We start from the raw sequence: 27465 nt of genomic DNA on the forward strand, positions 1-27465 counted from the left end.
ATTAAATTGGCAAGCCATCTGAAAATGCTTGCTAAGAAGCTGGATATGGGGAGACCCCTGTTACTGAACAAACACTCTATAGCAATGAATACTATTGGAAAATGGAGCTTTAACCTTTTAACTAAACATTTTGTTTCATCCAAAACATACCACTTACATCACCTTTAAGATAGATCCACATTTCAAACCCTTCATCAAATGTTACAGTTTGTAGGTCTAATATCCCAGTTTCTAGTTCTAAAACTAAAACCCAGAGGTGAGTTAGCAATGGTTTCCCTAGACAGATTTCCAGTGGGTTTTTTTCTCCCTAAGGGTGTTTGATTTATGCAACAAATAAGACTTTCACGTTTTGTTTCTATGCAAGTGAATTATCTAATTTCACTGGGAGTTTTTGCAGATTTTGAACCCAAATCCCATTACTGCATCTGATGCCATATCCTATACAGTAGGTCGTTTCGCAGCACTGTGCGTACATTCTGATACCCAATGATGCATAACATGCATTTGGTTATGGAGAAATACACACACTACCTGAATATATACAGAAGAATACAGTAGAATCTCCTAAAAAAAATCCCTTTAACTACATATCAGGTTCCACAATTGTGTAAAAAAAACACACACATTTGTCTGCTTCAGAGATCGTTTTCTTCATTTAACCAAAACCCGACACAAAAAGAATAAATTGCATTGGAAATCTGGCACAATCTGTTAACTTCCGGGAGAGCCTACAAAAAGACGTCATCAGTAAGAAGCCTCGAATTGTTCAGGTGATATTTATTGTGCTGGTTCTCAACGTTGGGTTCAGGGGACCACAAGGGGTCCAAATCGACCCTTACCGGGTCTGTTCCATTTGTACACTCTCAGAGTTAAATGAACAGTGAGGGTTTTACAGTGCAGATTGGGGTACCAAAGATAGAAAAAGTGTGCACACTTCTAGTTACAGACCCGTATAAGGGTCCATTTGGAGCCCTGGTGGCGGGCCCCGGACCGGACGTTGAGAAACAGTGATTTATTGATTACCATTGTGGGAGGATGCCTGAGGGTTGGGAGGGGTGGGGGTGCTGGTGGTTAGAGCCCTTCAGGGTGCCATTGGCCTGGGTGGACTGGGCCAGCTTTACTGCCGCCGCTAGCTTCCTGTTTACGGGCCAATCACATCAAAGCTAGCGTTAGTTCGTTTACTCAGGACGGTCGGTCATCGTCACCACCGATCAGCATCGACCCTTTACGGACATCACAGTCTCAGTGTCCGTTAGTAGCCGGGTCAGTTAGCGTTTCAAAATGCATGCTAATGGGTCCTGGTCGAGCGAATGGACCTGGAATTTGCAATACAGTCAATCAATTAGACCCAGTCTTGGACCAGAGAGACACATCATCATAGAAGTGAACAGAGAGGGAGGTCAGACGGATCAGCCAGATGCAAAGATGGGGAGGTTAGTGGCGTAGAGTCAAAGCCTTAAAGTCCCCCACTCCCCTTCCAGACACGTTCTAAAGTCTCTAGACATACTCTGCTAATGTGTTGTTTAACATGGTTTCACCACATAAAAAGTCAAAACAAATTATATTAAAAAAATTAGATTGTCTACTCTTTCTCCCTCATTGAGACATTCTGGATCTATGAATATTCAAATATTCTCACCACCACTGCTCAAAGCAAAGTGTTTTCATCTTTCAGCAAGTGGCTAATTTGCAGATTGGTGACATTACAAAGCCGGTTACCAAAATATGCCCCGCCCCCCTGCCAAACTATACCCGGGTTTAAAGTGGGCTAGCCTGTTTTATACCCCAGAGCACAGTATATTCTGGGCTAGTCCAGTTTATACCCGGGGTATAAAACAGGCTTGCCCTCTTTAACCCTAAGCTCCCTACCGTGCATTTGATTTCCACCAGGTTGAACTTGGGGAGCGCTCGTTTTGTTTGACTGACAAAAAGGCTTTGCATGCCGACAGCCAGGCCTATGAAGGCTTATGGAGCACGCTCAATCTGCCTGCAGACCAGTTAAGCCTCATTTATACTTAGTTGCACGCCAGCGTTGCATGCCATAAATAGCAGATATACAAGCTCACAACGCGTCACATCCGTGACGTGTTGTGAGTTTGTAGATCTGCTATTTACTGCGCACAACACCGGCACACAACTAAGTATAACTGAGGCTTTAGCAGCCAGGTGAGCGAGTGCCCGAGCAGCGAGCCAATGGCCTCGAGTGCCGTCCGAGTTAGCAAGCCATGGTGGATGGAATATGTTACCCCGTGAACCAAAACAAGCGCTCCCTCATCTGTCCAGGAACAGGGTTTTGAGCTCAGCCAGGTGGAAGTCACTTACACCCTCCGTTCACACCTCCAGAGGAAGAATTTCAAAACTGCACTCTGGTAGCAAGTTCTGCACATATAGCAGTCGGTATACTGTAGTTAAAGCCATGTCTCCAAGAGGAGTTAACACGTTTTTGAGTGGAGGAGGACTTTAAGTTTAACATTAGTATTATGTTGGGTAGATGCATCTTCAAATGCTTATGTTACAGTGGAGAGTAGGAATATGAGGTCAGGACATTACCAGATATGACCTATATTTCTCCTGGCCTACAGTATATAGGATTATAGATATGATGGGGCCAAGTGTCAGATGAGCTATGAAATGAGGCAGCTCTGTAACACGTTAGCAGACGTTCAACTTGTCGCAATCCCTCGCCTGGAAATGACCGATGGAGCATAAACCAAAGCCAATCAACATAAAGCGTTTGGCGGCGTCGGCCAATAAAAAGAAAGCAAGAAGCATCTGCAAGCCAATCAACACAGCAGCAAAAGCCCCAACGCCAATCAACACAGAACAGGGCAGCCATCCAACCAATCAGTGCGCTGGGGGAAGCTGAATAACGCACACAGCAGACGGAATGACCAGCCAATCAAACAGGTGGAGACAAAAGACTGATGCAACGTAAATGAGGTTATTGTTACAAAGGGTGTGAAAAGCAACAGGCTATAGCACACACACAGAAACAAAATATAATGTTACGCACAGTCACATCAATGGGAAATGATAACTCATGTTTAGGGCTGCAACGATCAATTACTCAAATAATCCAAGTGTTTTGTTTTTTTGCTCATTCTTTAAATTGTATTATATCAACGAATCAACAGAAAAAAAAAGATTCAATACATTTTTTTAATAATCAATGAAATCGATTAATATCACTAGCCACTTAAGTTTATTTTATACTTGATGCACAAAAATACCCCAAATTGCAGATCTACAGGTGCATAATATGTCGCATCACGCCGCGTTGTGATTTTTTTATATATAATATATATATATATATATATAATAATATATAATAATCGATTAAATCGATCAGTTCTATTAACTGTTGCACCCCTACACATCATGTTGTACATACACAATAATGGAAGGACATCAATAATGTGACTGTATGAATGCAACAGAGAGGAAACACACCAACATGCCCTGGGGAGGGAGACGGCTTTACAACAGCAAGGTCACACATTAAAATATATTACCATTCACTGTCACTACTGAGGAACAGTTGACCTTTTTTTTTTTTACTGTGTGTGTGTGTGTGTGTGTGTGTGTGTGTGTGTGTGTGTGTGTGTGTGTGTGTGTGTGTGTGTGTGTGTGTGTCTCCATATGTCACTGCATCCCTATTATCTTGAATCTAAATCAGGCAGAAGCTGAGAATATGAGAGTGTTTGCTGTCTGTCTGTCTGTCTGTCTGTCTGTCTGTCTGTCTGTCTGTCTGTCTGTCTGTCTGTCTGTCTGTCTGTCTGTCTGTCTGTCTGTCTGTCTGTCTGTCTGTCTGTCTGTCTGTCTGTCTGTTCATCATCTCTACCTAACTTCAATGAGAGCCCACATCAGCGACAGGAATCAAAGAGCTAGAGAGAGAGAGAGAGAGAGAGAGAGAGAGAGACAGACAGACAGACAGACAGACAGACAGACAGACAGACAGACAGACAGACAGACAGACAGACAGACAGACAGACAGACAGACAGACAGACAGACAGACAGAATCAAAGAGCTACAGACAGACAGACAGACAGACAGACAGACAGACAGACAGACAGACAGACAGACAGACAGACAGACAGACAGACAGACAGACAGACAGACAGACAGACAGACAGACAGACAGACATGGAGAGATAGAGAGACAGAGAGACAGAGAGACAGGTACAGTATGTGTGTGAATGTGTAATCCCCTCATGGTTTGGTATTACAGGATGAATGTTAAGTGGTTCTCAGCAGTGGCGTGATAGAGACAGTATATGGAGTATGTGTTCAATCCCTTCCCCTCTTGCCTTTTGAGTTGGCTCACATCTCAGCGGCTCTAACGCTGGAAGGAAAAAGAGGGCTAATTTAATTAGCTGGGAGGAACCAGAATCCAGGAGAAGACAGACAGAGGAGTCTGTCCGTGCCAACGGGCCCGGCTCCAGCTAGGCTACACACACACACACACACAGTGGTGGAAAGTAACTAAGTACATTTACTCAAGTACTGTACTTAAGTACAATTTTGAGGTATTTGTACTTTACTTGAGTTTTTCCAATTTCCAATACTTTTACTTCTACTCCACTACATCTCAGAGGCAAATATTGTACTTTTACTCCACTACATTTACTTGAAAACTTTTGTTACTAGTTACTTTTCAGATATAAACTATGATATTATGAAACATACATTTACCACTTTAGCCCTATTTTATACAAAGGCTATTTGAAAATAGCAGATCTACAAGCTCACAACGCGTCGCAGCGCGACGCGTTGTGAGCTTGTAGATCGGCTATTTTCAAATATTTAGTACTTTTACTTTTGGTACTTTAAGTACATTTTGACGCCAATACTTTTGTACTTTTACTCAAGTAAATTTTTAATTCTGGACTTTTACTTGTAACGGAGTATTTTTATATTGCAGTTTTGGTACTTTTACTTAAGTAAAGAATTTGAGTACTTTTTCCACCACTGCACACACACACACACACACACACACACACACACACACACACACACACACACGCGCGCGCGCGTGCGCGGTATCCGCGCCCCCGTCCTGTGCTTGCCAACTATGACAGTAAAATATCCAGCAGTGCTTTGGCTGTAGCCGGCAGGAGATCTAGAAGCCTCAACCTACCCCCACCCATAACCCCCCCCCCTACACCCACCTCCACCTCCACCTCCATCCCCCCGCTCCTCTTCCTGTCTTGAAGCTCTTCCCTGGGTGTGTGTGTGTGTGTGTGTGCATACGCATACAAAACACTTATTAGCGTTTCTGCTTGACTGTGTCAGCTTCATTCATTTGTGTGTGTGTGTGTGTGTGTGTGTGTGTGTGCGCGTGTGTGTGTGTGTGTGTGTGTGTGTGTGTGTGTGTGTGTGTGTGTGTGTGCGTGTGTGTGTGTGTGTGTGTGTGTGTGTGTGTGTGTGTGTGTGTGTGTGTGTGTGAACACACATCCATATACATCCATACGTCTGTGCATTCATGTGTGCACAAGGCTGCATGAATAATGTATCAGATGTATCAGTGTGTGTGTGTGTGTGTGTGTGTGTGTGTGTGTGTGTGTGTGTGTGTGTGTGTGTGTGTGTGTGTGTGTGTGTGTGTGTGTGTGTGTGTGTGTGTGTGTGTGTGTGTGTGCGTTTGGTACAACCTCTTCCTGTAGCATGCGTGTAGAGCTAATAAAGCCGTTCTGGTGCATATAGAACAACACCATGGAAAAACATCTGTATGCTTCCCAACATGGCTCTCTGACAGTGACAGAAACTCACCGGGCTATGTGGCGTTTTCCCAGGAACCTGAAGTGCTGAAGACACAGCCTGTAAAGGGGGAGGGGGGGCGAATGAAAAGAAAAGAAGAAGTAATCTCAAGTGGGGGGTTTGTTGGACGGAAAACCTTGTAATCTCCATATTTCACATGAAATAAAGCAAAATGAAAGATCATGACTGAACCATTTTGTTAGGCCAAGTCCCAATCTGTGATTTTTGGAAAAGGAGCACACACACTACACTATCACTGTGTGTCCTAAACCATTGGTTCTCAAACTTTTTCATGTCAAGGACCCCCAAAATGTATATTTATTTGGTCACGGACCCCTACAAGCTCATATGAGCTTGTAGATCTGCTATTTTTGAATAGCCAAAGAAATCTTAAAATGACACAGATGCGTTCCCGGTCTTAATGGATTAATGAACGCTCTATTTTATAAAACATAGCATGACAGTGTCGTGCAAAAGTAGCAGAAGATCTACAAGCATGTACTGGAGATAGGCTTTTGGGAATATTCTGGGGGGAAAATCCATAACAACGTGCCACAAAATAGGGATGCCAGGTCAAGTATGTCTATAAATATTACAACCAATGAAAAGTATCAAGAGCTTGTGACTAAATACTAGCTACACTGGATTCATTGGAATTCACTGGTTTCCTGAAAAGTAAGGGTTTTGGACATACAAGGTTTTTCTGTGTACATGTGATGAAACATGTATGACAGAGAGCCCAGACCAGATGCCAGTGGTATAAAGTAACTAAGTACATTTACTCAAGTACTGTACTTAAGTACAATTTTGAGGTATTCTTTTTTTCTTTAAGTGGAGTATTATAAATCTTTTATACTCTCACTTCTACTCCACTACATCTCAGAGGCAAATATTGTACTTTTACTCCAGTACAATTATTTGACAACTTTAGTTACTAGTTACTTTGTAATTATTGATTAATATTACATAAAACATACATAAAGCACCTATATAAGCCCTATACTTTTGGCTATTTATACAAGCTCACAACGTGTTGTGAGCTTATAGATCTGCTATTTTCAGCAAACATAAAAATCCTACACTTTAAAAACTTTAAATGGGACATTTCTGCATGATGAACTTTTGGTACTTTAAGTACATTTTGCTGCCAATACTTTTGTACTTTTGCTCAAGTGCATTTTGAATACTGAACCTTTACTTGTAACAGAGTGTTTTTACATTGTGGTACTGATACTTTTACTTAAGTAACAAATGGGAGTACTTCTTCCAGCACTGCCAGATGCTGCTGACGCACAGAGAGGAAGTACAGACAAGCTAATTTACTGTGTGTAGAGAGAAGACAGATTTCTCATCCCGATGGTGGTAGTAATCGCTGTTTTGTTTTCTTGCACTCTGTGCTGTTCTTACTCTCAACAGTGAATTCATCCTGAATCCATTCTCACCAGGCCAAGTTTCCTCTTCAACTCTCTTTATACTTCCTTGTGTGACAAAAAAACAGTGTTTTCAACTGGGGGGAAAAAAGCCTCTAGTGTTCTTTGTTTCTGTCTTATGTGTCTTATGTTTCTTCAGGGTGACTGGGGGCGTCTATGACACTGGTTCTCATTAATGTGGGGTCTGGGGAACCAAGGGTTCCATGATGGGAGGGTTCCAGCGCGTCCCCAGCTAAATGATTGATGGTTAGAAACCAAATGGACACTTACAGTACAGGTCTGTTACGGGTCTATTTGGTTTCATTTATACACTATCAGAGTTAAATGTTTCATTTTTATTATTTTTTTTCAAATGGGCATGGCCTAATGCATTGGTTATCAAAGTGGGTGGTCCTTGAGGGGGTTCCAGGGGGTCCCCCAGTAAAACCACCTTTTAACCACTTTATCCATTTACATGTTGGCTATTAAAAAATAGCAGATATACAAGCTCACAGCGTCACTTCGTGCCGTGATGCGAGCTTGTACATCTGCTATTTTGGAAACATTTAGAAAAAAATTGAAAGTGTTTGTGCCAGGGTCCCTCCCTGGCACAAAGCCTTTTCAGATGGGGGGGCCGCGACCAAATATATATACATTTGGGGGGTCCTTGGCACGAAAAAGTTTGAGAAACACTGGCCTACGATGCAAATTAAACCCGGGTGGTCCTTGATATGAAAAAGACTGAGAAAAACAGTGGACTATAATATATATGTGGAGCAGTGGAGCATGGGTTTGTGGAGCACTCACTCCAGGATGTTGAAGAAGTCTGATATCTCCTGGTGGACGGCTCTGTTCCAGTAGGACACCAGCACGTCTGGAAGAAGAAGAAGACACAAGACACACTGACATCACGTCAACATTCGACACAACGCAGCTGAGCAATTAACCCATTCAATCTGTGTCACTTTAGATTTATCTGGCTATTCAAAAATAGCAGATATACACAAGGCTTGAGCTTGAGCTAGATCTGCGTGAAAAAATCGTGAAAATGTGTGCACATCTTTGAATATATATACATTTTAGGTGGTCCTTGACATGAAAAAAGTTTGAGAACCACTAAAAAAACTGTTAGGATTTGGAAAACATAAGTAGAATCCCCAGAAGCAAAGATTTGAGTAAAAAATGTTCGCTTTAAAAACTATATATATATTTAAAAAATAAATACTACAAGCTCGTAGCGCAGCTCTCGGTGCCGTGCTATGAGCTTGTATATCTGCTATTTTTGAATAGCCCAAAGTATAAAATAATGGCAACAAATCTAAAATGACACAGTACGCGTTCCCGGTTTGAATGGGTTAACGGCCCATTCAACGTCACAAATGTGAACAAATGGGTTCACATTTGTGTGTGAACCCATCGCCCCACCACCAAAGAAATGTACCTTTTAAGACCTGAGGCCGAATCTATAAATGCCTTCTAAATCAGTAGTTCTCACACTTTCAAGATTTTTTTAAAATGTTAAAAAAAATAGCAGATGTACAAGCTGTGAGCTTGTATATCTGCTATTATTGAATAGTCAACGCAAAAAAATCTAAAATTACACAGATGCTTTCCTGGTTTTAATAGGTTAAATAGAAATGGAGACATGTTTTCTTTCTCCAGGTGATTGGTGATTGAATAAAGACACGGCACTATAGACAAAAGATCTTTCTATCTTTAATTGTATTTACTGTATTTTAGCACGTGTAAACATTGCAGTAAAACAGACCTACAGTATATTTTGATTTATGATGGGGGAATAAAGTTCCAAATATTTTCCATCTACAAAGCAAACTCTTTCATAAGGTATATGTCAATTATAACCCAAATTGAAATGCTCAACATGAATCCCGATCCTCAACCTAAACCCCATAGTTCTGATCAATAATAAAATCAATAATATAATGTGGCAAAACTACCCAGTATTCTGTGTATTTCTCGTTTCATTGAGAAATGAGATGTTGTGAAATGATGCTTCTGACATCATCAATTCAAAACGTCAATATCTTGCAGATAAACACAGGAGATAATAGGGTACATTTTGCAACACTGCATCGTTGAAGTTTTCCTTTGAATGGGGCTGTTGTGAGCGTACAGCAATTAACCCATTCAATCCGGGAAAGCATCTGTGTCATTTTAGATGTCTTTGGCTATTCAAAAATAGCAGATATACAAGCTCATAGCGCGGCACCGAGTGCCGCGCTATGAGCTTGTAGGTCTGCTATTTTTGAAAAATCGTGCAGATGTGCGCAAATCTTTGAATGTATTTATTTTTAAAGCAAACATTTTGTAAAATATTTTTGTTCCAGGAACCTCCAGAAGCAAAGATTTGGGTTACAATTGGGTTAAAAAATGATATTCAAAGATTTGCACACATTTTTACGATTTTTCAAAAATAGCAGATCTACAAGCTCACTTGGTGCCGCGCTACGAGCTTGTATATCTGCTATTTTTGAACAGCCAAAGTATGAAATAATGGTTATAGCTCAAATCTAAAATGACACAGATGCGTTCCCGGACTGAATGGGTTAAAGCCACCACTGTCACACGGTAGTACGTGTAAAGGTAATTGTGTTGGATCTAACCCTCAGATATGGTCTTCATGATGTGCAGGAAGCACATGAGCAGGCTGCGCGTCTCCGCCTGGTCCAGTTTGTCACAGCGGGAGCCGTAGCCAATCAGCGACTGGGGCCTGGCGAACTGAGGACAGAGAAAGAAGGCACCGGTTCTGATAGCAGCACAATCAAAAGAGACAACTGAATCCCCTAGATACTTCATTTCTACTTCGTTGATTGCTGGTGTCGCGCACCGAAAATAGCTCGATCTTAAGCTCACGAGCGTAGATCTAGCTATTTTCGGCACATGCTGTAACACTGGTGGTGCTAAGCAGAAATCAGGGTTGAGCAGGTTGTGCCTTGTGTGTGTGTGTGTGACTGGATGAATGTGATGTAATGCACTTTGTAAAGTATTTTGGAGAAAGCCTTATACAAATGCACCATTTCGTGGCTGTCGGGCAGAACCCTCTTATCTCCATATTCTAACCTTTGGTGTTTTTTTCGTAAATTAGTACCCTACTTGATCACACGACAGCGTCACACAAAATCATCAGAAGTTGCAGATCCACAAGCTCGAAACGCAGCGCGAATGACACGTTTTGAGTTTGTAGATCTGCTACTTTTGCTATTTTGGATTTTGAATCCAGAAAAGTAACAGTTTTGGACATAATGAGGTTTCCACCCGACAGCGACAATTTACAACATGCTGGTGATATGGGTCAACATGTACAGTAGAAGCAAATAAAACCCCTAAGATCAAAACTACATAAAAAATCACACCCTGTGTGAAGTGGGCGATGTCTTGCTAGCTAATCACAATACTGAATGGAGTCGATCAATCATGTACAAAGGATAAATACATTTATTGAAACACTCTTTATGATGGACAAAACCATAACTTGAAAAAAACAAACTTTTGGTTTTTTTCAAGTTATGGTTGCTTATATAGGGCTATGCACATGTGTCATGTGACACTGGCCAATCACAGTCCTGAATAGGCTGTGATTGGCCAATCACAGCGCAGGATAATTCTACAAATTTCCTGGGCCCAGATCACAGCGCAGGAAAATGTACATTTTTCCAAATCTCACTTATAGGGGCGGTTTCACCGCCCAAAAACTACAAAAAACTGCAGGCAGTGCGTGTCCTCTGTTTGCCTTCCTTGGCCATGGGTGCTCAGCTAACACAACATACTCAAATGGAAAAACAATTCCACCAATGTGGAAAGAAGTGGCACTCCAAAATAAAGGTTGCAAGACTGCACTCAGTTAAACATTTTCTTTATTCTGACGCGTTTCAGTATACACAGTATGCACAGTATACATCTGCTGCTATGCTCACGCACCTTTATATCTTATCTCAGGTACCATGTGTAAATATGTAGATAATTTGTTATTTGTTTTTTCTTGTTTGATCTCCTTTCACCCCACACTTCTTCTTCCCATTCTTTCTTCTATGGAAATAACGATACGATGGGAACTATGCACGAAAACGAATTTCACCCACTTCTTTACTCTGTAAAGATGTGATGTGACAATAAAGCTGATTCTGATTTCAGCCTTCATCAGAGCAAGTTACTTGCTTAACTGTAGCCTGGGATCAATACCATTTTAATTTTTCTGATCCGGTCTGGAGCGGAAATAACTTTACGTCATCAGGTCGTCACCCACGACCGGAACCAAGAGAGTTTTAAACTATGATTCCCCTAGTTTAAAACTCGTTTCATTTATTTTGGTATACTAATCATTTAGTATATCCATCTTTTATTCTAACTCGTAGCGCGACCAGCAAGACTAAGCTAATTGATTCGCATTAACTCGCCAACCGGAATCCACCACCGGAACATCATATTTTTTCTAAACTCTCTTGACTTCTCGCAGCCATCCATCTTCTCACTGTTCCTGACCTGTCTCACTGTTCCTGACCTGTCTCACCTTCTCACAGCCATCCATCTTCTCACTGTTCCTGTCACTGTTGCTGGGGTTGGAGTCCACGCTGATCAGAGAGCCGCGAGAGTCCGCCTGGTTGGCCGAGGCAACCGCCAAGGATGAGAAGGCTGGCAGCGAGGGAGCATTGTTAACTTCATTCACACATTTATATAGACAAGAGACGGACAGACAGACAGACAGACAGACAGACAGACAGACAGACAGACAGACAGACAGACCCGAACAACTGACAAACCACACATACAGACGAACACACGTAACGTCAGTGATGGAAGAAGTACTCACATGTTTTACTTAAGTAAAAGTATCAATACCCTATTTTTAAGTACAAGTTCAGTAATCAAAATTTACTTGAGTAGAAGTACAAAAGTATTGGCATCAAAATGTACTTAAAGTACCAAAAGTGAAAGTACTCAATATGCTGAAGGTCTCATTTCACAAGTTTTCTAATGTATAAAATGTACAAAAATCCATTGAAAATAGCAGATCTACAGTACAAGCTTGAGCTTGTAGATGAGCAGTAATGTAAAAAATACCTCTTGAGTAAATGTACTTTCCACCACTGCGTAACGTATACATGGACACAGAAACATACAGTGCATAAATACTTGCATACACTCACACACACACACACACACACACACACACACACAGACACACACACACACACACGCACACACACACACGCACACACACACACACACACACACACACACACACACACACACACACACACACACACACACACACACACACACACACACACACACACACACACACACACCTGTGATGGAGTTGAGCACTTCCTTGGAGAAGGACGCGTCAACCGAGTTGGCATGGCGACTACTGACATTGGTCAGGCCGCCTGCCACGACCCCTCCGACACTCAGGTCATCCCGAGAACCCTGGGTGGTTGGGAAATAAACACAACACTGAATGGAAAGTGCACTACTGTACATGTAGACATGCAGATCTAGTGGTTAAAACCCATCTAAAGGTCATTATTACACAACGGAAGCGTTTATTTTGTGCGATTCATTTGCATTCATTTAAATGTTTAAATGTTGCTGTTTTGTCGTGTGTACAGAAGTTTCAGAGGGGGGGGGGATTAGCCAAGTGTGAAATGGTGCCAGGTTCAAATTGGCCTTCCTTTCACAAAAGGCAAATCAGGAAAAAAAAGACTTTACAGGGAAAATTCAGGAAAAGTGAAGAGAAGCGTGAAGAGGTCAGATGTCATATCTGTACATCTCCATAGAACGCAAATATTACAGGGATATAAAGAAACATACAGTAATGTTTCTTTTCAAAACAATGTTGATTTTACACCACAAATCAACCTGTATGAATGAAATATTAGTTGTGTGTGTGTGTGTGTGTTAGATTTAGGTGTGCTAATGAGCAATCATTGACAATACTACTGACTAATGTCAATACTGATCCAAACAAGCATTAATGAACTTGCACACCTACAGTAAGGGTCAATCACACACAACAAGACATGTTGCTAAAAAAACATTGTTTTCCTATCGTATGGTGTGCTTGGTGTGCGCTTCTCTCTTGTGCCACTCTTCACTTTGTCCTAGCGGTTTGCACATGAAAGTTCAAATATTCTCGGCATCTCAGTGCAAGGCGTGCCGTGGACTGGCATCACTTGTCAATGTCACACATGATCCGGCAGGTAGCCAATCAAATCAAATCAATTGCTTTTTTACCACTTCTTTCCTGTTCTGATGCTGGTAGATGTGATAGTAACAGTGGGACATTGGCAAATGCAAACATAAGTAGCGGTATTTAATTACCATTAAGTATATAATTCAAGGTCACCTCATTATTCAAATACTAATCCCTTCTCGTCCAATAGCACAGCAAGGAGAAGTGCCCCATCAATCATATGTGATCAACAGTTTTGAAGCAAGCGTGCCTGTAGCAACATCGTCTTTGTGTGATCACCCCTAAATCTGCAGTTGTATTTACCTGCTGTGCTTTTATCAAGACCAACCCACTATAGAGCACCGAAGTCTGACGTCATTTACGCATCCTACCTGGGTCACATCCCCCCCCCCCCATTCTGAATTCCCATAGACATGTTTAATATTGCGTCATATAAGAACTGTGTTCCAAAAATAAGCAAATGAGCCCGGCGGTTTTACTCATATGGATATGAAGCATCAACTGACGGCGAGAAAACGCTAACGTTACCGCTGCCGAATGAATACAACTTTCGCCAGAAACACACTGTATCAAATATGTGTGAATGACAATCGTAAACGATACAGAGCCACCTCCCTGACAATATCGCCGGGGACAATTTGATTATTTTTGGACCACAATTCTTATATGAGACGATTCTAAGATGACCCAATGTTATAATTCTCCATAGAGAAATTACTTCCGTGACCCAGGGGAGGAACGAGTGACGTCAGGCACTCTATAGAATATTTTTAACCTTTAGATGGTGGCGGGTTTAGCAATGTCAATGAATGAGTTGATGCCAAAGCTGTGCTTTTATTACCTGGTCACTGGAGGTGAAATAGATGGGGAGATCCCTGAGGAAGAACCGGGGCATGTTGTCCAGGATTAAACCATACAGAGGCAGGTAGAGGGACGCAATCCTCGCCTGCTTCTCCTGGAATGGCATGGATTAAAGCAAAATAATGAAAATCTCTTATTAATATAATACAGTTGTATTCATATATTGTTCCTGCTGTTCTACATACTGCCAACCAGGTGAAGAAGTCACAGATTGAGGCTTTGAAGGAGTAGTTCACCCAAAAGCTGACTTATTGTCTATCAATTACACACCCCTTGAAGCCTTGAATTAACGGAGATTGTTTTAGTTGTTGTCGCATTCCTGAGCCAATAATTTGATGACCAGTGGAGTCTCCGGAACTGAGTCTCCTATTGACCGATGACCCGGTCATCAAATTATTGGCTCTGGAATGCGACAAAAAATAAGGAATCTCCATGAATTCAAGGCTTCATGGGGTGTGTTATCGATAGAAAATAAGTCATTTTCTGAGTGACCTACTCCTTTAACCTTTGCTTTCATGAAATATCCAAGACCATTAGGGTTTTTATGGAAGATGCTTCTGAGTATATTGCTAGTTTGACCACTTTAAATGCTCTAATCTTAAAATAAAAAAATAAAATAAACGAAAATAAAACTATTTTCACTGTGCAACACGCTTCCATAGAAGACATACTGCCTTCCATGGAATTCAAATGACTGAAATCAGTCGTGGCGACTGAGAACTTGGACTGGAGGGGTATTGTTATTTCACTATTATGCCTGTTAATGATCGTGTGGTCCTACAATCCTCAAACAAGCCAATTTATTATTTTGCTTTTGTTGTGCATGCCAATGAAGTGTTTATGTGGATCAACAGTGATGGTAATTCGTGCATAAAATCACTAATGATTTCAAGACGGAGAACCATCATGCAGTATTATCGTTTAACCCATTCAATCCAGGGACGCATCTGTGTCATTTTAGATTTAAGCTATAGCCATTATTTTATTTTTCTATCAAAAATGTGCCACACTATGAGCTTGTATATCTGTTATTCTTTTTTATCATGAAAATTTGTGCAAATCTTTCAATATATATTTTCAAAGCGAACATTTGTAACTCAAATCTTTGCTTCTGGGGGGTCCCTGGAGCAAAATATTTTGAGATGGGAGTCCGCTGATATTATAGCAGCAACATACGTTTTTTCAGAAAACTGTTGTGAAGAAATCTGTAGATGCGTTCCCAGATTGAATGGGTACATTGTCAGCCTTCCACTTTGGGCCTAATGTCCTCCATAATAAACAGCAACAGTATATTATAATGCTCAGCTTGGTTGGTCACTGCAGCATAATTAGTTTGTATGCTAGATCTTGTAGTGTAGAAATAGCATGCCAGTAAAGTGTGTTGTTTCTTATATTCAAATGACTATTGTCTTGTATTAGTGTTAGATTTGTTAGCCAATGCTGTTTTTTACTTATGTTTGATATGTTCTCATTTATGTTTGCAAACATTTAATTAAAAACAAAATGCTAGTTTTCTTCAATCACTGGGACAAAAAAATATATATAATTTATTTCCAAATGCTTTCAATATTACAATATCATGTCTTGAAACAGAGACCGCTTTGGCCTTGAGCTTGAATCAGGTCTTCACAACAACCCTGTTATTGTACTCTGCTTATAATCACTGTAGTGATCTGATCTGGATTCTGGATTCCCAGCACTCACTAATAAGCCCCCCCCCCCCCTGCATTCAGCTGCCATGGACCATCACATCCCCAGCCACAATTATGCCAAGATGCAGGAACAACAACAGACTCAAGAACTCATTTGTTCCCGCTGCCATTGATTGTTTTAAATAATTCAATGTGATTCTATTGTATTACTGTCTGTTCTCTTGTCTTTATCGTCTACTTTCCGTCTGATTGGGTATATGTGGTTACTGCTGGCTGTACTACAATTGGCCCTCTGGGATTAATAAAGATAACCTTGAACCTTGACTAACAGCCTGTGTGAGTACTGCGTAGTACTGCATGTTTGTAAGAATCCCATTTGAACCAGTAAGGGGGGGGGGTTCCCCAGATGATCTGCTTAATGTGCAACATTGTTTTCTCACTTAACAGTAAACAAACCAACCCACAGTATGAGTGTATATAGGGTATCTGCACATTTCTATAGTGACAATTTAAGGACTTTTAACCCTTGCATTGTGTTAGAAAACTGCATCCACTTGTGGTGTTAGCGGGTTATTTAAATCAGCCCAAAATACAAAAAAAATAATTATTTTCATTAAAAAAAATCTCCCACCTCATAGCTGACTTGTAATGCATTCATATCCATGTAAACACTTTTTAAAATATTATGTTGGGTTAGGGCTAGGGTTTCATCTTTCAATATATCTCGTTTTCTATTGTAAAAATGCTAAAGTTCACTCATTAAATTTCCTATAATGAAGGCAATGGATAATGATGTTATCGAGCTATAATAGAATAATTAAGAATAATAATTAGAACACACTTCCAAAAATAATAATAAAAAAAATACTTGTTTTCGTTTTTTAACTTTTACTTTTTTTTTTTAAGCACAGGATAAAAATATACATTTCCGTTCAAATATATGGGTTGCTTCATTTTTTTTCAAAAACAAACAGACAGACATATACATGTGCGTCAATTGTAGGTATAATGCATAGTTTTCTATGCATTTCGTTTTTTTGGGGGGGGTTTGACCCCGCCGCGCGCCCAGGATAGGTGTCCCTTATTTCAATCTCTGGGAGTTGACAACCCTAACCTTGCCATACCTTAGCTTTTGCTGAACTGATGCCACTGGACATACACACAAAATAAACAGGTACAGTGAAAAGAATATGATGTCAAAATGTACATTTTCTTATAACAATAACAATGTGTAGTGTGTTACATAATCGAACATTTCGAGCTTGCGGCCCTTGGACTTTTGGTATTTCGCTGAGTGGCCCCTGAGCCATCTTAAGTTGAGTAGCCCTGCCCTAACACAATGGAAGGGTTAAGACCTTTTTAATACCTCTAAAATGAGCCAAATTGTCAAATATATGCATCTACATGTAGATCGGCTATTTTCACAATATTTATCTGGGGAACCGAATAATTCTTTTTTTTAACGCCTCAACTGGGGCGTTAAAAAAAACTGAGAGTCCCCAGTTCAAATAATATGATTATTTTGGGGGGTCGCAGCCTGAAAAGATTGAGAACCACTGGTCTACAGCAGTGGTTCTCAAAGTTTTTAATTTCAAGGACCCCGTAACTCTGAGATTGTACAAAATGGTACCAAAAGGACCCTTTACAGACCTGTAAAAGGGTCCATTTGGAACACCCAAGGAACCCTGAGTGCGCTTGGACCCCTCTTAGAGAACCAGTGGTCTACAGTATTGGTTCTCAAAGTGGGGTCCTTGGGGGGGGGGGGGGGTACCAGGGGGGTCCCCAGCTGAATTAGTTAAAATAGCGTCACAATAATTGTAACGCCTTTAACCATATTTTGCCGCTCTATGAGCAATTTTTTAAAGCTATTTTTGAGATGGGGGGGGGGGGGGCGCAGCCAAACACATTATCATTTTGGGGGTTCTTGACATGAAAAAGTTTGAGAACCAGTGGTTCTACAGACAGCGCTGCCTATACCTTGGTGGCGTAGCGTGCGTCCAGGGAGTGTTTGGCCATCAGAGTCTTCAGGGTGGCCAGGGCCAGGTGCCTCAGGTCCTGTTCGTCCTGCAGTGCCAGGCCCAGCTCCCGTAGGAGCAGGCCCGTCAGGAAGTGTTTCCTGCAGAACTCTCCCGTCAGACTGTACTCTGGTACCGACACTAGAAAGACCACACAAACCAAAAAAACGCTGCTTTTTACACTGCCTGTTGTTTTTTGAATAATTGTCAAGCGTACATTTGACCTTAAAAAGGCGGACTTTGTCAACTGGAGGTTTCAAGTAGGGCATTCACAACTAATGATTTTTACTAGTCGACTCATTTGAACAAGTACTAGTCGACTAGTCGACTAGTCAAAATTTACATTAATTATTATTATTTTTTTAGGGGGGGGGAATTGTTTTAATGCCATCCTACTACTATATTACTATTATTATTATCCTCCTGCCCTTATTTTTATGCCGTTTTAAGGGAAGCGCTTCTGGCACAGCAGCACATTACCACAGCAGCGTCTCCAAGGATCCCCATTGCCCAATAATAGGCTTTTATTGGGCATACTTTTGACCCCCTTTTGATAAAAAATAAAGTCAGGAGGATAATAATAATAGTAAGATGGGCCATTACTATGGCATTAAAACAAATTACAAAAAATAAAATTATTCAACTATTCGACTAGTACCAACAGAGTCGACTAGTGGTTATACTAGTCGACTAGTCGACTAGTTGGTGAAAGCCCTAGTTTCAAGTGACAAAATCTAATCTAAAATCTAAAAAGGAAAAAACAAATCTACTGAATGAGTTGTACAAGACAAACGAGAGGTGACGAAGTAGGCTGGCAACACTAAATGAGTCATAAACACAAAACACACAAAAATGACAAAGAAATGAGGCAACATATTTACCCTGGGAATGTTGTGGTTCTGGGGATGCAGTGTCTGACATGGATAGACACAGGGATAGGTGAGAGAGTGAGTGAGAGGGAGGGAGAGAGAGAGAGAGAGAGAGAGAGAGAGAGAGAGAGAGAGAGAGAGAGAGAGAGAGAGAGAGAGAGAGAGAGAGAGAGAGAGAGAGAGAGAGAGAGAGAGAGAGAGAGAAAGAAAGCGAGAGAGAGAGAGAGAGAGAAAGCGAGAGAGAGTGACAGAGTGACAAAGAGGGGAGTGAGGGAGGAGGTATTAAAGGTTTCATGACATTCAGTTTTACAACACATTAAAAAGTCTTTGTCATGGTCCTTCAAATGTGTATAAAAAGTTTTAACTGAAAATTCCACTCCAGTGAGCCATTTCAGGTGTTTTTCTCTCACATTTCTAAAGCCTTTTCAACTGCAATGTCAAAAGTAATCTTTGCCTGCGGGTGTCGCTGTTGAGGGATTTTGCCTGTCAATCATCGCCTCTGCTCCGCCCCCCCAAAGGAAAGGATTGGGGAGGGGAGAGGCGGGGAGGCGAGGGGGCGGGATTAAGTGACTATGACATCAAAGTCAAAAGGCCAATCCCAGATTACTTTTCAGCCTAATTATTCAGAAAACCCCAGACCACAGAGAATCCACTGAATGTTCAAAGTTTTTTGGGTGTAATTGAGGTCATAAAACCCCCCAAAAAGCATAAAAAATAAAAAAAGTGAAAATGAATGTCATAAAACCTTTAACAGACGAATGATAATGATTCATGATATCTACCATGATAACACTACCGTACCACAGCGAGCGTACTGTACAAGTTGGGACTCTAACCTGTGATGCGAGCAGACGGCAGGGGCAAGCTGAGGGGGATGTAGTGCTCGTGGTTACACACCTCTCTCAAGAACTCAAATTTCAGCTCACATAGGACCTGTCACACAAAATAAAATCTAACATTTAGCAACTGGTTAATGATAAACTACATTTTGCTCCTGTTTCTCAGTCTAAACAGGTGCCTCGTAGGCAATTTATGACACCAGCCCAATTTTACACCATCTGTTGTGGGAGACCATTAAAATATTGGAGGACATTCAGTAAATGATATATTTCCTTACCATACCCTGGAAATCAAATCTGTTGCTAATGTGACAGTTAAAATGACATATTGTTGTGCGTTTTCGGTATTTGTCACTTTATTTTGTTACCTTGCTATCAGTAGCAGTGATATTGTTGATGTAGTTGCTAATCAGTTTAAAGGTAAAGCCTCGGTCCATCAGAGTAAAACAGCGCTGCAGAGAGACAGAGATACATACACATTAGTTAATGAGAAAAGGAGAGACACATCATTTAGCACAACCAGCTAAAAGAATCAATAGTTAACATTGGTAAACAGAGAGTTTCATTTGCAGACTGCCATGCTGACTGCATTGATCCTTTCCAGCATCATTAGCTTGATGTGGCCTTCAGGTGCATGTACAGAAACTTTAGGTCTAATAATATGGATATCCTGCCTTATAAATAACAAGCCAATAGTAAACATGTGTCCCTGTGTTTATCGTATTTCTCCTCAAGAAAAGTATATTATGCAGGTGTTCTGATGTTACCTTCACAAAGTTTGCTACAGCCAAGTTAGCACTGCGTGTCTCCTCCGGAAAATCTTTGTTCTTCCAGAAGACGTGGTCAGACACCGTGTCCATCAAAGTCTCCACGCGGTTCAGATAGGACGAGGGGAACCGCTGGGGCCTGGGCAGCTATGAAACAAACATAGGTGAACACATTAAACCCGTCGTATGCTATGTTGCACCGTGTAATATCGCATGAACACGCACGCACACACGCATGCATTGTCAAATCCTTTACCGTAACCTTGTCAGAGTCCACCAGATGCTGAGCCATGGACTTGATGATCAGCTCAAAGAAGAACCAGGAGAACTGGAGGATGAGAGTGGTAAAAAGCCAGATTTCACATCAACACTGAACTAAGTCAACCCAACACTCTTTTTCCAAGTCTCTGGGTGCTTGGAGGAATAGATGTGGAGTGCATGTATAGAATAACGAGGCAGGAGTGATGGAAGGACTGACTGACCCTCAGCACGTTCCTGACGGCTGCCTGCTCATTGCTCCGCAGGTCAAAGGTCATCCCCTTTGCCAGCTCCTCATGTACGGTCCTAAAGCCATGGGATTCTGATTTGAACACATACTACACACGCACGCGCACGCGCACACGCACACACACACACACACACACACACACACACACACACACACACACACACACACACACACACACACACACAGAGGAGGGGTATGTTAGTGAGAGAATGCAGGAATATGCACCCACAAGGACATGGAAAATCATTCATTGATTTAAAGGACCATAGCGGTGGTCTGGCATGTTTATCCCATTGACTATGTCTCACTGTATACTTACTACTGACAATTTTCCAAAGCACACTGTGGCTGTCTGATTACTGAGGAAACCATTGGATTCCATTCATTTCATATGGTATGAAAAACACAATCTTGAAAATGTCTTAATCCAACACAGTGAACTTCGTGGCACGTTTATTTTTTTTGGTCAAAACATATTAAAGGTAGGGTAAGTGATATTTTTTGGTTAAAACAAAAAGTATTTTGTTAAAAGGTTAAAGCACTATATTCTGATAGTAATCATTGCTATAGAGTGTTTTTTCAGTAACAGGAGTCTCCCCGTCTCTCCAGCTCTTTAATAAACAGAAAATACATTTTTCGGTAGGTGTCAAAATCTCAGCCAATCAGGAGAAAGTACCCATTTTTAAGCTTAATTTGTATAGTGTTCCAGTTCCAATTTTGCATGCTCATTTCTTAGTGTCATCACTTCCAATTTCACTTGTTTAATCTGTATCCTGATTGAGTTCTCGGTCCTGGTTGGATAAAATTGGAAATTAAACTGAAACTGAAACGAAAATGCATTTTCTGTTTATTAAAGAGATGGAGAGACAAGGAGACTCCTAATACTATACAAACACTCTATATTAATGAGTACTATCAGAATATAGAGCTATTTAACACTTATTTTAACCAACGCAAATCACTTACCCTACCTTTAAGTTGTTTTTGGCGTTTATTCATGAATCCATCCAACACTGACTCGGTTATTCAGGTAAGGCATTAACACATTGAGTGCCAATCGCGTAGATCTACGCGAACCTATTTAAAGCCGCCACGTGCCAATCGCGTAGATCTACGCGAACCGCCGGTTCGCGTTGATTTCACCAAAAGTGCACTTTCGGAAATTTTTGATCCATTTCCGGTTCCGGTTTGACCACCGGAAACAGAATTATTAGGGATCCGGTTTTGCCGATCCCGTCGGCCCTCGTTCTAATGACGAAACTGAAACTCCATTTTCTCCTTGTAGTTTTTTCTCCTCGCATATCACTGTTTAACGTAAACCGTTCTAACTACAACAATGGAGCTCCGTTTGACACGTGGTTTTCACTGGTAGAAGAGAGAGAAGAGAAAGAAGAGAGATGTCGCCGATGTTTACAAACAGTGCACAGCTCAATCTTAAGGATTTTAACAAGGTCTATGGCGACGTGAAAAAAAAACAAAACAAAACAATAACACGTTGGCACGTTGGCATACATTATGAGATTAACGTCTGGCATGGAATGTGTTAATGTCTATGTTTATGAACAATATGGACAAAAATATTTACAGACAATCACATCGGTATGGTCCATGGTTCACGTGTTCTTCAGCAATTTGATAGTTAAAAACATAATCTACATAAAATAATACCGGATGAAATGAACAAAACACAACAGGCTATAAGTGTGATTGATACAACATAACATGACAGGTACTGGTAGGGGTGGGCAACCTTATTGGGTACATTATCACCCAGTGCCACACTTATTATAGGCTGCTAATTGGAATAATTCACAGAATTATTAATTAGAATAAGTCAATAATTTAACCCATTAAGACCTGAAGCCGATTCTACAAATGAATTCTAAATCAAATGTTTCTATATCAGTGGTGCTCAAACTTCTTCATGCCAAGGACCCCCAAAATGATATGTATTTGGCTGCCAACCCCCATCTCAAAATATTTTGTTCCAGGGACCCCCAGAAGCAAAGATTTGAGTTCGCTTTAAAATAATATATATATTCAAAGATTTGCACACATTTTCACGATTTTTCAAAAATAGGAGATATACAAGCTCGTAGCACGGCACTCAGTGCCGCGCTATGAGCTTGTAGATCTGATATTTTTGAATAGCCAAAGTGTAAAATAATGCTTTTTAGCTCAAATCAAAGCATAAATCAATCATTTAATATGAATAATAAAGGTGAGATAAATTCTGACTATCTGGGGAGAAACAGTTTTGTATACATATCAAACGATAATGGTTAATAATAATGGTTGTTTTTTGGTTGCCCACCTCTGGTGGATGTTTTCTCTCTTACAATGGTTGTGGACTTTTCAATCAGTCCAATTACTGCATACTCCTATACTGTACTGCCGAGACCTTTGGCCGTTACAGCAGCAGGACTTCAAATTGCTCGCCGCTAGCCTTGAAAATCATATCAATCTGTCGCTATGGCAACCCTGCTCAGCTAGGATTCTCTTCGTCTCCCGCCCTCCATTCATCTCTGCCTCTAACCCTGCTAGTCTAGTTGTGTTCCTGCATTGTTGGCAACATGAAACAGGTCTGGTGGGCTCTGATCCCCCCCTAAACAAGCACGCCTTGTATTTCTGACTGAGAAGACCCAATGTCCTGGTTTGCCTCCTACTAAATCACTTTCCCTTCTTTCTCTCTCTCTGTCTCTTTCTCTCTCTCTCTCTGGGCACACAGCCCTGGCCAACACTCCTGTTGGCCACACACATACACTACTCAAACACAAAGCCCTCCCGGCCCCCTCTATTTTTCCACTAATGAAGCTGTTTAACCCCACTCTGCCAATGCAAACAGTAACCTTCACAATGATAGAATCCCTTTAACATCACACACGTGGCAAACACACACGCATGCATGCGTGCACACATGCGCGTATGCACGCATGCACGCATGCACACAGCACTCACCGTCAACATTTTCCTACATTCACCTAGCAGTAGTACAGTTCAATTAACTTGAAATTACATTATCAGCACTAAAATGTAATTTAAACCAAAACTTGTCTTTTCATATCGGGAGGGGGGGGGGGGGGGGCATGGCTGTCAATTTGGGGGTGGTTCCATGACATGACATGAAAAAGACCCCCTGTGTTGGAGAGTACCTTGATATATGAGTGGAGATAGTGGTCCAGGTTCTCTTCATGGCACTTGGCAACAATATGAACCAGCACCCTGTGGACACCAAGACCATGACAGATGTTAGCAGCCTCGTATCTTCATCACTACACAGTAACTCCGAAGAGGGCACAAATGGAAACAAACGGACCCTTACCCTTAGGTCCATTTGTTTGTTTCCATTTGTGCCCTCTTCTGAGTTAACACAACAATAAGGATTTTACTGTGTAGGCCACGGCCCAAACCACTAAACACCATCTCAGACACGTTTGGTACTCTTGCTCACTCCATGCGCTTATAGTTTATTACTCAATAAAACAAATATTTAAATTAAAAAAGAAAAGGCAGGAAAGGTGAACAGTGTGCCGTGCAAGAATCTGTCAGTAAGTAAGTAGATGATATATTGTACTTTTATGCATGTATGTATATAATAATTATTATAAACATGGCTTCTTTATGCTTGGTAGCCCACTACTTGTGCTTTTCGGCTCTGTCGGATGGAAACCTCATATGTCCAAAACTGTTACTTTTCAGGATTCAAATTCAAAAATAGCAAAAGTAGCAGATCTGCAAGCTCAAAACGCGTCGCTTCGCGCCGCGTTTCGAGCTTGCAGATCTGCTGCTTTTGTGTGACGCTGTAGTATGATCAAGTTAGGGCGTTAATTTACGAAAAAACACAAACAGTTGGAATATGGAGATAAGAGGTTTCTGCCCGACAGCAACGTTTTATGCATTTATGTATATTAGTATTCTAAACATGTTGTCTCTATGCTAGCACACACACACTGGGTGGCCCCGCTACTTGTGCTTTTATGCATGTATGTATATTATTATTCTAAGCATGGTGTCTCTATGTTAGCACACCCACTGGGTGGTCCATTATCATTACTACCCTGTACCAGTACAGTATTGTGCCAACCCATTATCCTGCAGTACCGCCGCTCACCTGGTGGTGGCAGTGGTGACCTCGTCGTTGTCGTTCTGAGTGAGAACCTTGAACAGCTGGTTGAAAAGCACCGGTAGGAACCGAATGATCACCGGGAGTTTCTCCACGCTGAGGAGACCCTGGAGGAGCAGCAGCAGGATGAGAAGGATGAGAAGGAGGAGGAGGAGGAGGAGGAGGAGGAGGAGGAGGAGGAGGAGGAGGAGGAGGAGAGGGGATTTACGAAAAAAAAAATGATGTGTTTTGGTTGTTTTTTTTGTTCAAAAAAGTTTAATCAACGTCTAAGATGAGAAGGATGCGGTCTGATGTGCTCTGCATGGCTCTGACCTTCAGGCAGTTGAGGAAATTGGAGGTAGGAGGTAGTGAGAGGTCCAGCTCTCTCTTCTGGCACTGCTGAAAGAATCTGTTCAGGTGGGGGTCCTGGAACACACAGAGGGGAGAGTTCATCAATCCATATCATTAGTCACTGCAGGATCTGGAGTCCGGAGTCTTTACTGGATCGGTTCCTTTAAAAACTAACAGCGAGGCCTCGGGAGGACGTAGGCCTCGTCTCTGGACTGACATGTCTAAAAGATCCATTGATACTCGTCAAGAACACATCTTCAAGATGATAGCATGCGACACATCTCATAAAATGAGCTTAAAGCTTTACTGGTGAGCCTCAAGTTAAAGCTCTATATTCCAATCACTGCTATAGTGTTTGTTCAGTAACAGGGGTCTCCCCGTCTCTCCAGCTCTTTAGTCAAAACAAGATATTCAATTTGATAGTGTTCTAGCTCCAATTTTGTCTGCTCATATTTATTTATTTTGTTTAATCACTTCCGATTTCATTTGTTTATCCTGTAAACTGTATGAGTGCTCTCTCCTGATTAGATAAAACTGGTATCCTGACCTGAAAATGTATTTTCTGTTTACTAAAGAGCTGGAGAGACGGTCCGATTTAACACTTATTTGAACGTATTACACCACTTTTAAAATCCCTAAATGTTTAACATTTTCGCCCCAAAATACGGATGCCAGGTTGAAAGTGGCTAAAGAAAGGTAAGATGGATTGAACAGGCTCGTCTTACCTGAGTGTAGACTGTGGAAAGAACGTTAGTGGAAACTTTGAAGATGGGCTTCCCTCCATCAACCCACTTCACGTCTGAACCGTTCTACAAGACACAGAAAGGAGTGATGATTGAAACCATCCCACAATCCCTGTCTGGACTTTACATCACTGTCCATCACCTCTTAACTAATTCAATCCGGGAACGCATCTACTGTACAAATGTCTTCTAAATCCTAATAGTTTTCTGAAAATCGTATATTGCTATGATATCAGTGGTTCTCAAACTTTTTCATGTCAAGGACCCCCAAAGTATTTAGTGTATTTAGTCACGGACCCCCATCTCAAAATATTTTGTTCCAGGGACCCCCCAGAAGCAAAGCTTTGAGTTACAAATGTTTGCTTTAAAATATATATATTCAAAGATTTGAACAAATTTTCATGATTTAAAAAAAATAGCAGATCTACAAGCTCATAGCGCGACACTCGGTGCCGCGCTATGAGCTTGTAGATCTTCTATTTTTGAATAGCCAAAGTATAAAATAATAGCTATAGCTAAAATCTAATATGACACAGATGCGTTCCCGGTCTTAATGGGTTAATGCAGCCCGTGTCCCACAAATGCATAGTTTTTCTCAACGTTTTCTCCATGAGATACAAATACATTGATAGTTTTTCTCAATGTTTTTGTAGCAGAATGGCTCAGAGCCACTGCCTTAAGAAGACCAAACGACTAACATCTCCCCCAGCCAAGGGGGTATTCCCCTTTAGGCTCGTCAGTGGGTAAGACTGTTGGATTTAGCCGCCCTTCCCGCGTGGGAGACCTGGGTTTGAATCCTGGGGGATACATTTTCTCCATGAGATACAAATAAATGTATTATAACGTTGTATACGTTGAGGAAAACAATGTTTTCTCCACGATAAACATCAAGTTTAGAGGTTTTTCCTCAACAATTTCTCCATGAGAAACATCTAATTTATAGTTTTTCCTCAATGTTTTCTCCACGAAAAACATCACATTTAGAGTTTTTCCTCAATGTTTTCCCCATACTGTAAGACACAAACAGATGTAAAGTTTTCTCCATAGGTGTGTGTGTGTATGTGTGTGTGTATGTGTGCGTGTGTGTGTCACCTTGGCACTGCTGGGTTCTCTGATGGCCAGGTAGCCTGGAGGCAGGTTACAGGAGACTGGGATGCTGAACTCCTGAGACGCAAGACGACCTTCTCTGAGGAGAGGCAGCCATGAATACCCCACTGAAACACACACAGACACACACACACACACACACACACACACACACACACACACACACACACACACACACACACACACACACACACACACACACACACACACACACACACACACACACACACACACACACACACACACACGCGCGCACACACACAGCCTTAACCA

At 41.3% G+C, this 27465-nt stretch overlaps 1 protein-coding gene across 5 annotated transcripts in view; it reads right to left on the reverse strand.

Annotated features, from left to right (window-relative positions):
* The window catches only part of dock10 (dedicator of cytokinesis 10), a 128738-nt gene that overhangs the window by 20517 nt on the left and 80756 nt on the right, over positions 1 to 27465 (reverse strand). For 4 of the 5 annotated variants that reach the window (XM_080428432.1, XM_080428434.1, XM_080428430.1 and 1 more), the window contains exons 21-39: positions 27178 to 27299; positions 26068 to 26151; positions 25325 to 25417; positions 25001 to 25119; positions 24042 to 24111; positions 20864 to 20977; positions 20638 to 20709; positions 20382 to 20528; positions 19983 to 20066; positions 19612 to 19708; positions 18788 to 18820; positions 17869 to 18047; positions 14220 to 14333; positions 12492 to 12612; positions 11693 to 11814; positions 9789 to 9903; positions 7972 to 8038; positions 5768 to 5815; positions 1024 to 1137 (exon numbers count right to left, since the gene is read on the reverse strand). In XM_080428432.1, the coding sequence (XP_080284558.1) occupies positions 1024 to 1137; positions 5768 to 5815; positions 7972 to 8038; positions 9789 to 9903; positions 11693 to 11814; positions 12492 to 12612; positions 14220 to 14333; positions 17869 to 18047; positions 18788 to 18820; positions 19612 to 19708; positions 19983 to 20066; positions 20382 to 20528; positions 20638 to 20709; positions 20864 to 20977; positions 24042 to 24111; positions 25001 to 25119; positions 25325 to 25417; positions 26068 to 26151; positions 27178 to 27299 (1915 nt within the window). The remainder of the gene's footprint in view (positions 1 to 1023; positions 1138 to 5767; positions 5816 to 7971; positions 8039 to 9788; positions 9904 to 11692; positions 11815 to 12491; positions 12613 to 14219; positions 14334 to 17868; positions 18048 to 18787; positions 18821 to 19611; positions 19709 to 19982; positions 20067 to 20381; positions 20529 to 20637; positions 20710 to 20863; positions 20978 to 24041; positions 24112 to 25000; positions 25120 to 25324; positions 25418 to 26067; positions 26152 to 27177; positions 27300 to 27465) is intronic. The other variant, XM_080428431.1, reaches the window with a different exon arrangement.

Source organism: Gymnoscopelus braueri (genome assembly GCF_963280865.1).
Source record: "Gymnoscopelus braueri genome assembly, chromosome: 5".
NCBI lineage: Eukaryota > Metazoa > Chordata > Actinopteri > Myctophiformes > Myctophidae > Gymnoscopelus > Gymnoscopelus braueri.